At 48.2% G+C, this 17,299-nt stretch overlaps 1 protein-coding gene across 4 annotated transcripts in view; it reads right to left on the reverse strand.

Annotated features, from left to right (window-relative positions):
- Positions 1-17,299, reverse strand: part of UNC5D (unc-5 netrin receptor D) — a 160,404-nt gene that overhangs the window by 64,709 nt on the left and 78,396 nt on the right. For 3 of the 4 annotated variants that reach the window (XR_008484214.1, XR_008484213.1, XM_054294375.1), the window contains exons 8-14: positions 15,687-15,872; positions 12,764-13,141; positions 10,122-10,206; positions 7,814-7,982; positions 6,309-6,536; positions 2,837-2,986; positions 3-167 (exon numbers count right to left, since the gene is read on the reverse strand). Coding sequence is in view for 2 of the 4 variants with exons in the window: in XM_054294375.1 (XP_054150350.1) it covers positions 3-167; positions 2,837-2,986; positions 6,309-6,536; positions 7,814-7,982; positions 10,122-10,206; positions 12,764-13,141; positions 15,687-15,872 (1,361 nt within the window). In the remaining 2 variants the exon portion in view is untranslated. The remainder of the gene's footprint in view (positions 1-2; positions 168-2,836; positions 2,987-6,308; positions 6,537-7,813; positions 7,983-10,121; positions 10,207-12,763; positions 13,142-15,686; positions 15,873-17,299) is intronic. The other variant, XM_054294377.1, reaches the window with a different exon arrangement.

The raw sequence follows: 17,299 nt of genomic DNA on the forward strand, positions 1-17,299 counted from the left end.
ACCTCGAGGATGGAGGTCTGGATGTGCAGCAGCTGCTCGTGGCCCTGCAGCTGCCTGACACACACGGTGCAGCACAGCTGGGTGGTGGCGGGGCTGAAGCGCTCCAGGGAGAAGGCGCCGAGCAGGGGCCGGGGGCTGCCGCGCCACACGCGGGAGAATGGCACCTCCTGTGGGACAGGGACACGTCAGGGACAGGGGACACGGCCTGGGGACACACACAGTGCTGCTCTGCTGGGGTGGGCTGGGTAATGGCACCTCCAGGTCTGAGCAAAGATAGAAAATGAGGATTGAGTTGATGGAACTGAGGTGTGGCAATGACCGAGAGCTCAGAGAAACAAGTAATGGGAGATTCTTAAAAAAGATGTTTAGAGAGACTTCAGAAAGATGCATTTCACTTCCTCCCTCTTGCCAAGATCAGAATTCCTCTCTGTGTCTCCTTGAAATCACCTTGTAACCAGAATGCAAGGAAAGAAACTTCCCACTGAGAACTGCCAGCCTTCCCTTCTCCACCCCGAAGGAACTTCACACCAGGAACTGCCCTGGCCCTGCCAACCTTCCCTTCTCCATCCCGAAGAAACTTCCAACCAAGAACTGCCCTGTCAGCCTTTCCTTCCACATCCCAAAGGAATTTCCCACCAGAAACTGCCTTGGTCCTGCCGCCCTTCCCTTCTCCATCTCAGAGGAACTTCCCACTGAGAACTGCCAATCTTCCCTTTTCCATTCCAAAGGAATTTCCCACCAGGATCTGCCCTGGCCCCTCCCTCCTGCCCCAGCTTCCTGCCTGTCCCCAGCCCCCGGCTGGATCCCAAGCTGGAAGCAGCCGCAGTAGTAAAATGCTCCCAATGATAAAGGAAACATTAGCAAAATGTTAGAAGTGGAGCAGCTGTAATTAGATTTTTTTCAGGGTGATGATCTCTGCTTTCACTCCGAGTGGAAGAATCACTCAGCTGAAAGGAGCTGTGTGAAACAAAGCAGAGCAGCAAGGAGTGCTGCAACAATGAGTGCTTGGAGTATTCCAGAGATGCTTTCAGCTCCACTCTGCGTTTATAATTAAACTCCTCGCAGACAGAGGGGCTGTAAATCATCTCCTGGCCCCAGGCAGAGCTGGATCCTCCAGGAGATGCAGATCTGAGCAGCCAGAGGTGCCTGCCCAGCTCCTGCCATGCCCATCCCTGCTCTGCCTGCACCACCCACATCTCTCAGGGATCCCCAGTGGGAAGGGAGCCAAGCCCTGGGCCAGGACAAACACAGGCTCTGAGCAGGAATCCTGGTGCCACCTGCCACCAGCTGCCTCCCAGCAGCTCCTCAGTGTGATTTATTCATCTGCTCGTCCTCCCTGAGACATCATTTCCATAAATCCTCCTCCCCACGCTGCCCGGGGAGGCTCTGCTGCTGGACCAGAGACATTCCTGGAACAGGCTGTGTTCAGTTGTTCCTGCCAGGCAGCACAAGCAGCTGCTCTCACAGGGTGGGACGTAGGAGAGGAGCCCAGGGAACACTGGAAGAAACTCCACGTGCAAAAATAGATCCTTTTCTCTATAAAGGGGCTGGAAGCAAACCAGAGCTGTCACCAGACTCTTCACTGCGAGGGAAGCACCGAGCCAGGGGAGGTTCTGCAGCTCCTCTGAGGAGCAGTGATTGTGTTTCTGAGCTGCCCAAGGCATCCCAGTTACACCAGTTAGAAAATGTAAATTTTCCTCAGGATCAGGGCAGCCCTGGGTTTGGCACAGGCTTTTTTGCAGCCCTGAGCCCCTGCTCTGATCAGGCTCTAAGTGGCACTTGGAGGTTGAATTCCAGACATTTATTCTTCGTGTTTGGAGAAGGGATTAGGAGACAATAAAATAATCAAAGTGTGGAGCTCTATAATCTGCTGAGGGCATAAGTGAATTTGTTGCATTAAGAGGAATCTCCTCTGATTTGATTTTTCTTTTGGGCACACTCTGGCAGGACTGGGACATCCTAACCCTGCTTGGTTTGGCTTTTAAAATACAGATGAGTGGGAAGAACAATCAAAACACCAAAAATCTCTTCCTCCTGAGAAGCTGAAAAGGATTAATTTATTTAATTTCTTAAGCTGTAGGCTGAATTATCCCCACGAGGGATAATTGGGGATTGCTCTGGCTCTGGGTCTGTGTTTATAACTTTCAGAGCCCATTACCCTCTTATGTTTTATGTTTTGGGGAATGTGGCAACACATTTAAAACAGGGTTTTTGCCAAAATTCTGGAGAATGCAAAAACTGTGTCTCTGCTTCTGGGAGAAGGGAGATTGTACATTCTAATTGAGTGCTGTGTTTTAAAACCAGCCCACTCCATGTGCCAGCACATTCCTTAGAATTTCCAGTCATCAAAAATCCTTGGAAATTCTTCTTTTGTTTTGATTTTTCCTTTTCAGTTTTCAACAGCCTCTCTAATTAATGGAGAAGAGAAAAACCAATTTGCTGCTCTTCAGTTCTAATGCTTGCTCTCTGCGTGCTGTGATTTGAACTCGTGGTTACATTTAAATGTCATTTTTAGCCATATTTCCATAGTTATATCAAAACTGCAATGACAGATATTAGAAACATCTTGAGGAGTGGTTAAGTTTGAGCAGGAATATTTGCCTTCTGTTGGAGGCAACTGAAATGGGGGAAGGCAAAAGCATTTCTGCAAAATGACAAATTTACAGCGTTATGGTGTAAACGAAATCTGTGTTTGTCAGAACCAAGAGGCAACATGTTTTTGTTAAACGCTCAGAGGGTTTAAAGCTTTTTAAATAAAAGGAATCTCGGTTCATTTGGGTTTCATTTGGGTTCTCCCCCAGTGCAGGGGGAAGCAGTGAAATGAAATGCCAGGTACCTGACAGGCAGTGAAGGGTTTGATTCTCCACAGGAAGGGAGGCACGTCCAGCACTGAGATCTGGAGGCTGCAGGTGTTGCCTTTAAAATGCAGAAGTTTGGGTTCCTCCAGCAATTGTCCCCCTTGGAGCCTTTCATCCGAAACCACTTCCTGCAAGGGAGGAGGAGAGAATATTTCCAGTATCAGGAACAAAGCCCAGATCCAGTGATTTGGGGGTTCTGGATCCAGGGATCCAGAATTCCCCTCTGTGGGGGTCCCAAGTTCCCCCACAGCATTGAATGGACAGTGGAGTCTCTCTCGTGGGCAGCTGATGGTATTTATAATATAAATATTTATATTTATAAATATTTGATATTGATATTTCCCAGAAGGCTGGGTTTGGGCACTGCCAGCCCCATTTCTGGGCAGATAATGCTGGTTGGACACTGAAATTTTGGCTGTCTCCAACACTCCCAGTGCAGCCCAGCACAGCTGGATTCCAGAGCAGCTTTGCTGGGGAACTTCTCTGAGGGCTTTTCAGAGCCTTCAAACGCTTCAGGTGAAACCATTCACTTCCATTTCCCACCTCTGGGGCACATCCAGAATCACTGCACAAGACCCTGAGCAGTGTGAAGGGCAGACTCTGGGCAGGGGTTTGCACTACAGCCCTCCAGAGCTCCGTTCCAAGAGAAATATTCATGTAATTCGGTGAATTTAAAACATAATGGCAAAAAAAAAAATCACCCCTGCCGGTACTTAAGCAATGTTTATTCCTGTGCTGCTGCAGTAAAAACACCAGTGAGGGAGGAAAGGTTGCAGAAGTCTTTAAAAATCAGCAGGCAAGCAGTGCTTCCAAATTACCTTTCTCAATCCACATAAATTATATCAAATGTGTGTCCATGGAAGGGGTTTAGTGCTTGTCAGGACCAAAGTCGCCGTTAGAGGAGCTCCTGGAATCACTGTGACCTTCTGCAAATTCAATGCTCCAGCTCTCTGAAACTGCACTAATGGATTTCTATTATAAACCAATTTTTTTTTCCAGGCATTTAGGTTGGTTTAACCCCTGGTGGTGTTCCAGACTGCAAGGCAAGATGTATTTATTCTATTTGCCATCGGCATGGCAGCTGTCTTTTGTCCAGTTTGCAGTTTTCCTTATCTCTTCCACAATCACTCTTGGGAGGGGACATCTACTGATAAGAGGCCATTGAATGTCCCTGCATGGCTGATAAGAGCTACAGCGTCCCATTGGGAGATGTGAGCCCAGGGGGAGGAGCCAAGCATTCCTGCCTGGATATAATCTGGGGATTCTGGAACACCAGCACGGCTTCTCCACTGGATTCCCCAGAGGAGCAGCAGCTGCCTCTGCCACTGGATCTTCAGAGGAAGAATACATCCTTCTCTACAGGATCCCTGCTCCAGCAGAACCACCCCTGACACTGCAGGAGGGCTAAGCCACAATTCCAATGGGACTGCTGCCAACACCCTGACCCACAGCGTGTCAGGTTGGGTTCTGACTCTGGCAGTGTTGGTTTAGTTACTGCATTGTTTATTTTATCCTTTTATTTTCTTCCCTATTAAAGAACTGTTCTTCCTGCTCCCATATTTTTGCCTGAGAGCCCCTTAATTTAACATTTATAGCAATTCAGATGGAGGGGATTTACATTTTCCATTTCAGGGGAGGCTCCTGCCTTCCTTAGCTTCCTGTCTTTCCAAACCAAGTCAAGTGGTTGGGTTCATCTGAAGAAAGAAAATTGTGAGATTTCAGTTTTTTGGTTTCCAGCCACAGAGGGAGCAGATTATTTCTTAAACATTCTCAAAATTCCTGGAGAATGTTGGATGGCTGTGAATGTTGTGTAAGTGCTGCTCTGCCTTCACTGACAGATGTGGGGGTCCTCCCACAGCAGCCATATTTGGGGCAAAACACAAAGGACCTGGGTCTCTTCAATTTTGAGGGCCAGGGGTTTCTCAGCACACTCAGAACTTCCCAAAGGCCCAAGGCAGCTGCTGGAGGAGCAAGGAGAGTTTCCAGCCAGAGAAAAAGTCAAAAACAAGGGAATTTTGTCTCTTACATAAACCTGCACTGTGCAGGATTAACTGCCAAACACCACTTGGCAACCCCAGCTCTGACATTTTATCCAAAAACCTCTGAAATTCCCTCATCCAAAAACTTCTGTGATTTGCCATATTTTATCCAAAAAACTCTGTAATCCCCCAAATTTTATCAAAAAATCTCTGTAATTCCCCATATTTCATCCAAAAATGAAATTCTCCATATTTTATCCAAAAACCTCTGAAATTCCCCATCTTTTACCCAAAACCCTCTAAAATTTGTCATATTTTATCAAAAACTTCTGAAATTTGACCTATTTAATCCAAAAACCTCTGAAATTCCCAGTATTCCTAACATTGCCTTGCTTTTAGGGCTGCATCACGCCATAGATGCAGGATTGTCTCACTATCCACACACACCCTGCTCACTCCTGGCAAGGCAGAGAACTGGTAATTATTCTTCTGATCATTTCCTCCAGACTCATCAGGAAGACACCGGTACCCACTAATTGTCTAAGTGTTATAAAGAGGATAATTAGGCAGCCATTGTGAGCCTCTAACAATCCTTTTGGTGCCTTGGCTTTTATTAGCAGCACAGAGACAGCAGCTCCACTCACAGCCCTGTTCTCATTCCTGTGCCACAGCAAGAGGAAGGAAAAATTCATCTCATAACTGTTTGCATTTCAGTTCCCCAAAGAACAGCATTTTATCCAAAAACCTCTGTAATTTGCTGTATTTTATCCAAAAACCTCTGTAATTTGCCATATTTTATGGCAAATTTCATGTCACAACTCTTTGCATTTCAGTTCCCCAAAGGACAGCATTTTATCCAAAAATCTCTGTAATTCCCCGTATTTTATCCAAAAACCTCTGTAATTCCCCATATTTTACCCAAAAACCTCTGTAATTTGCTATATTTTATCCAAAAACCTCTGTAATTCCCCATATTTTATTCAAAAACCTCTGAAATTCCCCATATTTGATCCCAAGACCTCTGTAATTCCCTGTATTTTATCCAAAACCCTCTGAAATTCCCCATATTTTGAGCTCCTGAGTTTACCAAAAGCCAGAGAATGTCACTGTTGTGTCCTGGAACATGGTGCAGGAAAAATCATTCTGATCCCAAGTGCCACGTGGGGATTTGGTTTGTTGGGTTTTTTAAGAGGAAATGCAGGATAATTGAATTTTTGTAAACCAGGGCTGGGTGAGTTTGGGCAGCTGAGAATGTGGCAAAAAATGAGAGAGCAAACAAGAGAGTTTGGCTGCCCTAAAGCTCTCAGTGTAAATCCACAACTGCAGGGAATTTAAGGGATTTATTCAAATGGTGCAGCAAGTGCTTTAAAAAATCCAATATTCCCATTGGGTTAAGGTTGGGGATGAAAGGAGCAAAAGGGTTTAATAGGAAAACCAAGCAAGCCCAGAGGAGCAAAGTGAAGGCATTTACCTGGAATGCACAAGGGGTGTTATCCACACAATAAACCCTCAGATTGTAATCCAGAGAATTGCAAGACAGGCAGCCAAAAACGGCGACTTTCAGCTGTCGAATGGCGCAGTCTGAGATGGGTTCCCCAATTAGGGCATAAGTTCCAAAGCTGTTTAAGAGAATGTGACAGGCATAAGGATCCAACAGGCAGTAGCAAGAAGTAGTTTCCTCTTCCACAGACATCACTTCCTGCAAAATGAAATTCAGGTTTAAAGAGAATAAAGCGAAGCGGAATCAATAGGCCTCGACAATAGGAGTCATGGCATTAATTCTTTATTTTTATTCAATTGGAGTGCAGTGTGTTGCTGAGAGCCACTCTGGAGGAAGGGGAGAAGGGGGACTGCTTTCCTGAGTAAATATTCCCAATTTAGCCCTGAGTCAGCAGGAGGATTTATGGCCATGCCCAGCACAGAGCTCGCTGTGTACATACAATAATAATGATGATGCCTAAGCAATTTTAGCAGCTTTTTTCAAGTGCTCTTGACTTTCTGGATAATTTTTCCCCCCAGTGTCAAGTTAAAAAATTACCTTGAAGGTTAAAGTCAATAGGCAAACCTTGAACAATGGCTTGGCTTTGACTTCCTTCCAGAACACCCATTACAGCCACGGTTCCTTTCCTCAAAAACTCCCTCTGCTCTGCCCCTGCTGCTCAGTCCTGTCCTGTGTCCCTCTGTCTCTGTGTCCTGTGACCCTCTGTCCATCTGTCCTTCTATCCCTCTCCTCAGTGACCCAGGCTGTCTGAGGCCAGCACTGCTGGAGCTGCCCAGGGACTGAGTAAATCTGAATCAGGAAAATGGGACTGGGAATGGTTTAAAGCACAGCAAAACCCAGACAGGGGTTCAGAGAGGGACAGGACAGAAGGACAGGCTGCATCCATGGCGTCCATGGCATCCATGGCATCCATGGCTGGGCTTTGTAGCCATAAACTTCTGCACATCTTTGTGTGAAACACCCAAACCCAATTCTGCTGCTTCATCACAAAACACAAAATCTTTTTTGCTGCGATTGTTTCTTCTTCTCTGTGTCTATCCCCACCAGAACCTTTGCACCAAGGCTTAACTCCATTTCCACACTGGGTGTAGGGTATAGAATATAAGAAAATAAAGATGGTATAGAATGTAATCTTAGCCCCTAAAGAGCTGCAGCCGAGCCAATTATTAAGGATTAGGAGCAGGCCTGATGTTAACAGGCTGCAGCCAATAAGAAGAGTGTTATAAAAGAGTGGATTGGTTGGTTGAGGGAACTGGAGTCACTGGCTGCTGTGAGGACAAGGATGAGTCAATGCCTAGAGGAGATGCCTACAAGAAACATCAAGGAGGTACAAAACTCTAGTGATATGGAACCCTTGCAATGTACTGACAATAGAACTCTTGCACTGTCATGACAACAAATGGTGATCCCGACGTGATTCAAAAGAAATGACCCCGATGCGACAACAACTGGGCACAGCCTGGGGCTGGGCTTACCTCCCACTTGCCCTGCTGGGTCCTCCTTTTGAGGTGGATGCTCCAGTGCTGGGGGTCGGCGTGGGCGCAGTGCGGGATGCTCAGGGCGCAGGGGGTGCTCACGGCCAGCTCGGGGGGCCCGCAGCTCACCTCAGGGCCCAGCAGCACCTCGGGGCCCTCCGGCTCCAGGCTTGGGGCAGCAAAGACAAGAGTGGCTGTCAGGAGTGAGAATTCACTGAAAAGAGTTCAAATCCAAGCGCCTTCCTCATCTGTCTTGGGGTTTCTGTGGTCAGGATGACCCCAAGATGTATTAAAAAATCTTTTTTCCCAGACCAGCAGCCAAAGAAGGAGTCATGATTCCTTGGCTCTCCTTCTCAAGGTTGTTAGATAAGAAATAATAATTTCTTATCTGTCACATTCTGTCTCTGACCTGCTGAGATCTGTCCAGCAGGTCAGGTTGTGGCACAGTCCCTGCCCTTGGGGTGCTGTTGCTTTTTATACCAAAAACCACATGGACTTTAATTACAATAATTTTCCAATACCTATCACCTATGTTAGACAGTCTGTTGCTACTCTAAAGCAATCCAAAAGTGTCACCATCCCAGCAAAAGATGGAGGACAAGAAGAACGACAGGACACACCCAGATTCCTCCATCTTGCCTCCTGAATCCCCATTCTAAACCCCCAAAATTCTACATTTTCACCCTGTGACAAATTACCCATCATTCTACTCAAACTCTTGTCGCTTGTAATTCCTCACACAAAGTCAATAATTTTTTCCAAGGGCTAAAATCAAAGGCACAGGTGTTTTTGACTCTGTGCAAAGATCTCTGAGCCCCCTGCCAGGGTCTTGAGTCCCCCAGGACAGCCAGAGGAATTTCCTGGGCTCCCACACTGCTGCTCATTTCTGCTCATTTCACGTGGAAGCAGCAGCTGGAGATGAAACAAACCCATCAGACCCCATCTAACTCCAATCAGTGGTCGGTCAGTTTAGGACTCTGGTATTTAAAACACATTTCAATTTGTTTAACCCAAATCCAGCGCTGGAATTGCTCTGTGCCAGCCAGCCCAGCTCCGAGCACCAGCTGGTCCCGTCCCCATCGTGCTCTGCCTTCAAACGCTGCCATCAACAATATTTTCACAGGAGCGAAGATAAAACAAATTATGGCTGAAAAAACACAGGCTCATAAATTCTTCCAGATTGAGTGTGATCTCCCTGCTTTGAAAACCCATTTGTATTCTGCAGGAGGAGGGAGCTCGGTGAGTTTTACAGACTCAGGGACAGGGCTGTGCTTGGAATTAGGGCTGGGGCAGGTGGAGCCGTGGCTGTGGCTCTGGGACAGGCAGGGGAGATCCCACCTGAGCTCCAGGGATTCACCTGGGCTCAGTCAATGGTTGCATCCTCTGCCTGCTGCCTTCCAGAGATGTGTAATCTGCTTTTCTTCTCTCTCACTCCAACAAACTGGAGCCACCCCCACATCCACGTGTTTTCTGTATCTCTTGGAATGAATCCCTGGGCAGGAGCAGTGCCAGAGTGGAGGAGAATCCCTTGGACACTGAACCAGCAATTGAAACCTCTTGCCCTGCTGGTTTTGTTGCTGTTTGGTTGTGTTTTAATCCATTTGGGTTCCAAATCGCTGCGCTTGCAGTTCCCCCTTCAAACGAAAGCAAATGGTGTTTCCAAGATAAAAAATGAGAGGAGGAACCTCAACCAAGGTAAAAATTACTGAAAGGACCTCAACCAAGATAAAAAAAATATAAGATACAAGAATAAAACCAAGATATCAAAAGGGGAAAAGCCCAAGTTGACTTGGGTACCCCATTCCATTGCTCTGACATGGAGCTGTAGCTGTGGGTGCCCAGAAAATGCCCTTTCCAACCAACATTCCTGTTAAAGAGAGACTGGAATGTTCCAAGGCTCCCCTCAGTCTGTGTGTGCAAGTGTTGGTGAGAGGGAGACTGCAGGGGAGGAAAAAAAAGACACAACAGGGTAACAAAAAAAAGCCAGTTCCTTTTTTCCCCTCTCTCAAGTGCCACAAAAATAAATTCTGCTGAAGCCTCGGTGCTTCCAAGTGTCTGTAGGATTCTCAAGCAAAAAAAAAACAAAAATGAAAGCACACCCAGAGCCCGAGGTGCTCTGAGCAGGGAGAGGAGCAACAGGCACAAGAATTCCAAGGGTTCCACAGGAGCAGCACTCCAAGGGCATTTGTGTGTCCCTCTCAGAGTCACAGCAGGGTGGTGGCCCCAGCAGTGGGGACCAGGAGTGGCTCCTGCACCTTCCACCCCAAACCCATGAACAAAGACAGGACCGTGATCCCAAATCTCTCACCTGGACTCCCTCTGGGTGATGGCCAGGTAGATTTCCCAGGAACTGTCCTCTGGAATGGCCCCGTGTGGAATCAACAGACTGACCCCTGGAAAAGAGCAAGGGCAGGAGTGACCTTTGGGAAGGGCAGGGCTGCCAGGGACAGGGAGCACCACCAGAATGTTCCTCTGCACTCCTGCTTCTCATGGCAACCTCACCAAATGAAAGGAACATGAATTATCCAAGGAAATCAAGCTGTTGCTTTCCCATCAAAGGAAACTACATCTTATTTCCCATAAAGCCTCTTAGAGGCTCTTTAATTTTTGAAATCACACCTGATCATTGTGGGATCCCAGGGAATCTCCCCATGGAGAGGGGGATCATCATTTGTCCCCAGTCATCCCAGCTCCCGCACCCCAGTGATCCCATCCTCCTTGCAAACCACCAGAGTGGATCAGAAGTTAACAGGGCAGTTTTACACTGCTTTATCTCACTCTCAGGAGAGGGGGGATGTGTTTGGCATCTGCCACATGATGCAGAGACTTGGTGAGGCACCGACTCGATCACACTGGAATTTACAACTGCTTGGCACAGCTGATCTTACATAAAGGCAGCAAGAATTACATAAATTTCAAGTGGACCAAATACATATTTTAATAATCTAATTGATGGGACTATCATTACATAAAGTAGCTAAATATACAGTATGAGGGAATTCTTAATTCATGCCTTAACTTGGTGCCTCTGCAGTGTTCCTTCCTCAGCACAAAACCAGTCTGTGGAGAAATGAAAACATTCCCCACATTGTGCATGCCTGGGCTGTCACTGATATCAATCCTCTCTAAACACAAGCCACGTTTTTTATGGTAACCTTTAAAGCACCCGTTTTGTGGGACATGAAGGATAAAGCTCTAAATCATCCAGTTCAACCAGAGAGCAGCAGATAATCCTGGAGCCACTGCTCAAACGAAAACAGAACTGAATTTAAAGTGGATAAATATCACTAGAGTTGAAAGATGATAACACCTAGCTGGCAGTATCTGGGCTTTTTGTGCTGTGTTTTGGGGAGAGAAAATACCCAGGGTAAGGGCTGGGATTTGGGGTGATGCAAACACAGCCCTGGGGTGTAGCTGCAGGGCTGTGACCCTGCCAGGCTCTGATTTTCTGCCAGCACATTCCACAACAAACAAACAACCCTGCAGGTCTGAAACACGTCCCACAAAGATCAGAAAAGTCAAAAAGCATCCAAAGCAGAGGGAGCATCCCAGCCTGGGACAGGGGCCCTGCTTTGGAAATCTGGAGAGATTTTGCTCCAAGGAAAGGGAAAAGAGGCAGGCAGGAGGGGCAGGAGCCTGGTGGGCAGTGGAGCTGTCCCCAAGCCTGGCTGCTGTCCCTGTGTCCCTCTGTGGGGCTGGAGCTGCTGCTGGAACGTGAGCATACTCTTACGTAAGATCCAGCACCGACCCTTCCCGGGGAGCCTCTCCTCTGGAGCAGCATGCAAGCAAGGCACAGCTTTGATTAATGTGACTTTCATGCTGAAGACATCAAGAGAGGCAGTAATTTAAAACAGTTCAAACAGGCATAATGCCTCTTCAGTCCTCAGCCCAGGCTTCCCTCTGATCACTCGTGTCCTGTGTGGGCAACATGCCCTACTTCCAAAATTTGCATTAACGGGGCCCCTGCTTCTTCCTTCCTGGAGAAAAATTTTAAATTTTAATTTTTTTAAAAAATTCAGTTATAAAACACTACATCAAGCAGCCTAAGCTCAAATTCCTCTGCGTGCTTTGATGAGCAAGGAGCCACCTGTTGAGGTGTGATGTCACGGTTTGCCTCAGAACCTTGGGTTCCTCCTTGATAATTCCCTCCCAGGTGTGTCAGTCACCTCTCCTTTCCCCTCCCAGCACTGGAATTCCAGAATTGGCAGATTCACAGGATGCCCTCTACCCCTGGGGGGCATTGGGCCATCCAGGTGTCCTTTGTCCCTTTGTCCCTCCCCTCCTGTCCCTGCTTGGTGGCTCCCTGCCCCTTCCCTGCCCCTCTCCCCAGGGTTCAAAGGAGCAGCAATCCCGGGCTCAGGGCATTCTGTTGGAGCTGGTGCTGCATTCAGAGGCCAGAATAAAGCTCTGGATCCAAACCCTCCATCAGAACCGACTCCTTTCCTTCAGCATCGCCTTAAAGCTTCTCTGCCAGAGGGAAACCTGAGGAGCAGCCCCTGTTATGGGGGGAAGCTCCATCCCAGCACCACCAGAGCTCCTGCAGGCCTGGACTTGTCCCCACAGGCCCAGCTGCAGCACCCAGCCAGCCCAAAGTGTCTGTGGGGTGAAACACCACACACCCAGCCAGCCCAAAGTGTCTGTGGGGTGAAACACCACACACCCACCAGCCCAAAGTGTCTGTGGGTGAGACACCACACACCCAGCCAGCCCAAAGTGTCTGTGGGGTGAAACACCACACACCCAGCCAGCCCAAAGTGTCTGTGGGGTGAAACACCACACACCCAGCCAGCCCAAAGTGTCTGTGGGTGAAACACCACACACCCAGCCAGCCCAAAGTGTCTGTGGGGTGAAACACCACAGTGCCGCTGTTTGGTTCAGCACCAAGGCCAGACAAGCTCCCATCCACACGTCCCATCACCAATATTGGTAAATATTCCAATAACCACCCACCTGTGTTGGGGACCACCAAGCGTCCCCCCAGGTGCCCGAACAGGGCCGTGCTCCTCAGCTCGCTGCTGCTGGAGATGGAGGCCAGGTTCTGGATGAACATGGCCTTGTTCCTGGCCTGGAGGGTCCCAAAGGGCCTGGGGCTGCCGTGGGGGAAGGTGCCGGGGTGGGCCTTGCCGTGGAACTCGGCCCGCTCGGTGACGCCCAGGGACACCATGAAGGAGCTCTGCACCTTGACCTTGATGTCGGCCAGGGGGTTGAACAGGGAGGACTCGGTCATCAGCTCTTTGTCCAGCGGGTCCTGCAGGCAGATGGGGCCACTGTAGGTCCTGCTGACCGTCAGCTCGGGCTGCAGGGACGAGTTCAGGAGCAGGGAGTTACCTGTGGGGACACCAGCAGGGGTGGAGGGTGAGAGGAATGGGGGGTTTGTCTTTCCAAACAAGCTGGTGGATAAAACCAGCACTGGGAGAGAAAAGAAACAATGGGAAGGATTCCACTGATTGATAAATGGAAAAGGATATTTTCTTTTACAAATAAATTTTAGGTTTGCTGATAAACGAAATTAGACATTGAAATATGAAAGAAACAATGGGGAAAACACCCTAAATTCCATAAGAATTAAAAATTAATTTTAATTTTACATTAGAGGGAAATTAATTTTAATTTTACATTAGATGGTTTTACATTAGAGATGAATCTTTGGGATCAGGTGTTCTGGGAAGTCTGAACCTCTCAAGTACCTCAGAAATGAGGAAAAAACCCCTAAATTCAGTAAGAACTTAAAATTAAAAGGAGTGTTATGCATTAAAATGAACTCTTTGGGATCAGGTGTTTTGGGGAGTCTGAAGCTCTGAAGCAGCTCAGAAACAGGGAAAAAGAGAAGGGAAATGTGGCTGGAAATTGGGATAAAAAGGGAGGCTGCGTTCTCCAAAAATTGGAGAGACCCCAGGGGATGCCCCATAGCCTCTGCCTTGATTGGAATAAAGTCACAGGACTACTCTGTCTCCTTTTTGGACCTAAACACCCCTGGTGTTTGTGGATTAATTTTCCTGACAAAAGGACACCTCAGCAACCCTGCCTGAGCCCTCAGAGCCCAAAATCCCTGTTGGATTTTGCAAACATCAAGTGCCAGACCTTGGCCCAGTTCCTCCCAAAACACCAGGTCATGTGAGAGAGCAGAACTGGTGCCAAGATCTGACACTTGGTGTTTGCCAGGCCTCAGGCAGCTCCAGAGTGCAGGAATAATCCAGGAAGGATCCTTTGGTTTGGATTCACGTCGATGTGTTTGCCCTTTTGCCTGTCTTGTTGTTTTCCTTCCTTACATTAAACCCCACTGGGTGACAACATCTTCCTGCAGACCTTTTACACAAACCCACAGCCTGAGGGAAACTGGGCTGAAAGGGAGGTGGGACAAGAGTGATACAGAGAAACACACCACAGTTATTAATTTTGAGATGTTTTACCTCAGAAAACGCTCTGAAAAATGAGGAGTGCATGGATTTAGAGTCCTCTGGCTGCTTGGTTTTGTGGTGGGGTCTTTTTCTTTGGTTGTTTAGTTGGGTATTTTCAGAGCCTCCAGAATGAAAGGTTTTTTAAGCATTAAGCCAAGCAAACAATTCCCCAGACTCAAAAGAAGACTCAGACTGAACCACAAAGGAAAATGTTCTTGTTTGAGACAGTCATTGAGATTTACACAGCCCTAATTAAAGGTTTGGATTTAGAAATGGATGAATGAACTTCCTTCAAACGTCCTTGTCTGCCAAGCCCTTTTGCCAATTTCTTGCAAGTCATGCTTGGTGAGGAACGTCTCCAGGAAAGAAAGAAACTGTAAAAAACAACCCCACAAAACCCCCCCAAACAAACTCTGCAACATATTTCCCTTTTCTGCAGAGAGAACAGAGACATGGGGACACTTTCACAGCCTGCCCACGCTCCCACCCACCCACAATCAGGCAGGTCTGAGGTAGAATGGCAGCACAGAATCAATAAACATCCTGCTTCCATCCCCTCTCCCTCCCCACCTTCCTGTTCTGAGGGAATAACATTCCTGGAAACCCAAGCGCTGCTTTTAGCAAAGGTTTTGTCCATATTTTATGGCACTGGCGGTGTTTTCTAGAGCTTTAGGGGTCTGGTTTTACACAAATTGATTTCCCTCAGTGCCTGTGTTACAGCAGGTTACAAAACACTTCCAGCTGGGAGTCTTGGATTATCAGGAAAAGAATAATTCCTTTTATTGGAGAGAAGGAAAGCTCTGAAACTGAGAACACGAGGAGCTCCAGCTGTGCTGCCCGGGCTTGCTCTGATTTGGTTGCTTGGCTTTAATTTGAGCTTTTCCTAAATCAGTGGAGGAGCTGGGGATTTTGGAAGGGACATGGGGATTTTGGATGCTGGACAGAACTCCTAAAGCATCTGGAGCATGGCCAAGGAGGATCCTGGGTTTGTGGGACAGAGCAGAGCCAATTCCAGGTCGTTATCCCTATCCCTGGCTGCCCTAAACCCCCTCTCCAAACGCAGGCGAGCCTGAGCAGCGGGAGATGCTCTGATTTGGTTGCTTGGCTTTAATTTGAGCTTTTCCTAAATCAGTGGAGGGGCTGGGGATTTTGGATGCTGGACAGCATTTCTAGAGCATCTGGAGCGTGGCCAAGGAGGATCCTGTGATTGTGGGACAATTCCAGGTCCCTGTCCCCACTCATCCCATCCTCCTTGCACACCACCAGAGTGGATCAGAAGTTAACAGGGCAGTTTTCCATTGGGTACCACTGCAGTTAAACTGCTGTATCTCGCTCTCAGGAGAGAGGGGGGATGTGTTTGGCATCTGCCACAAGATGCAGAGCCTTGGTGATGCCCTGACTCCATCAAACCCCCTCCCCAAACGCAGGCGAGCAGTGGGAGCTCTGCAGAGAAGAAAGGAAATCGCCGCACTAACCTTGTCTGACTGTTTTAAAATTAAAAGTCTGGAAGCCTCCCGTGAGTGCAGAGGAATCAATGACATCCACGCCGTACTCACTCTGACTGCGCCGGTACAGGGTCACCCCCAGCGCCAGCACGGCCACCGCCAGCACCGCCGCCGCCAGCCCCGAGTACAGCGCCACGTCCGCGCCACGCTCCACGTCTGCGGAGAGAGAGGGGTCAGGGACAGGGACAGGGGGATGTGGGGATGTGGGGGGATGTGGGGGGACAAGAGCTGTGTCAGGAGAGGGGACATGGGGTGACACAGGGACATGGGGGATGTGGGGACATGGGGGATGTGAGGGGACAAGAGCTGTGTAAGGGACATGGGGACATGGAGGGACAAGAACTGCCTCAGGGACACGGGGACATGGGGGATGTGGGGACATGGAGGACAAGAGCGATGTCAGGAGAGGGGACATGGGGGGTCACAGGGACATGGGGGTTCTGGGGACATGGGGGACACGGAAGGACAAGAACTGTGTCAGGGACATGGGGACACGAGGGGATAGGGGAACATAGGGGAATATGGAGGGACATGGGGAACCAAGGTGGAGCTGGGTGCACGAGCAGGGGCAGTGCTGGACAAAAAGGGCTGAGAGGGTGAGCGGAATTCCCGATGGAGGACCCCAAAGTGGAGAGCCTGTTTGGGTTTGGGTTGGGGACTGGGGAGAAGGAATTGACTGCTGTGACAGAATGAATCCTGCAATATTCCATAACTGAAATATCCCATCCCGCTCTCCTCGATCTGCTGGAATTTGTGCACTATGGAATTAAATCCCTTGGCACATCCCCTTAGAGCGTCCCTGAATTTCTAGCTCCAGGGTGAGGGGAGGGAGCTCAGAGCCCACCCTGGGCAGGGTCTGGGTCCTTCTGGGGGCTTCTTCTGCACGGCAGAGCCCCAGGAATAGAAACTGGATTTGTTCAGGGCCAATGAGATCAACAAAAACTAACTGGGAAATCCAGAGTGCTCCGTGTCAGTGAATGCACTGCACTGCACAGAAATAGGTTGGAAAGTTAAAAATCAGCATTTAATAAACAGCCAATTACAGAAATTACTTAATTACTGCTTGGGAGGAGGCTTCTGTTGTGCTTTTCTGCTGAAAGTCAGATAATTTCATTTTAGCTGAGTTTTGAAAACGAGCGTGAAACTTCAGAGTGTTGAGATGAAAGGAACGAGCACCTCTGGGCAGCATTTCCTTGGCTCAACACTTTCTGACAAAAAAGAAGTGTCTGAAAAGTGAACCGAACCTTTGATTTTACTTTGGATTGGACCCTGCTCCAGGTGCTGGGACTGAATTTCAGCTGGGCACTCCAATCCAAAGTAAAATCAAAGGTTTGGTTCAAACATCCTTGACAGAAAACGTCCCTCCCATCCCCACTCTCCAACTGGTCCCAGTCACCCCCAACCATGAGATTCCAGCACCCAAAAGAGATGTTTGGGTATCAGTTTTACCAGAACCACTTAACCAGAAGAAATACTGAAAGAAAATACTACTGCAAGAGTATTTTCCTGCTTTGCAGGGAAATACTCCTGTAAAATTTCTGCTGCATTTTTGAGTAATCTGTGAATGGAAAATGGTTCTGCTT

The sequence above is a fragment of the Melozone crissalis genome, unplaced genomic scaffold (genome assembly GCF_028551555.1).
Source record: "Melozone crissalis strain CALT ecotype California unplaced genomic scaffold, PUWL_Pcris_2 ptg000247l_1, whole genome shotgun sequence".
In the NCBI taxonomy this organism is placed as follows: domain Eukaryota; kingdom Metazoa; phylum Chordata; class Aves; order Passeriformes; family Passerellidae; genus Melozone; species Melozone crissalis.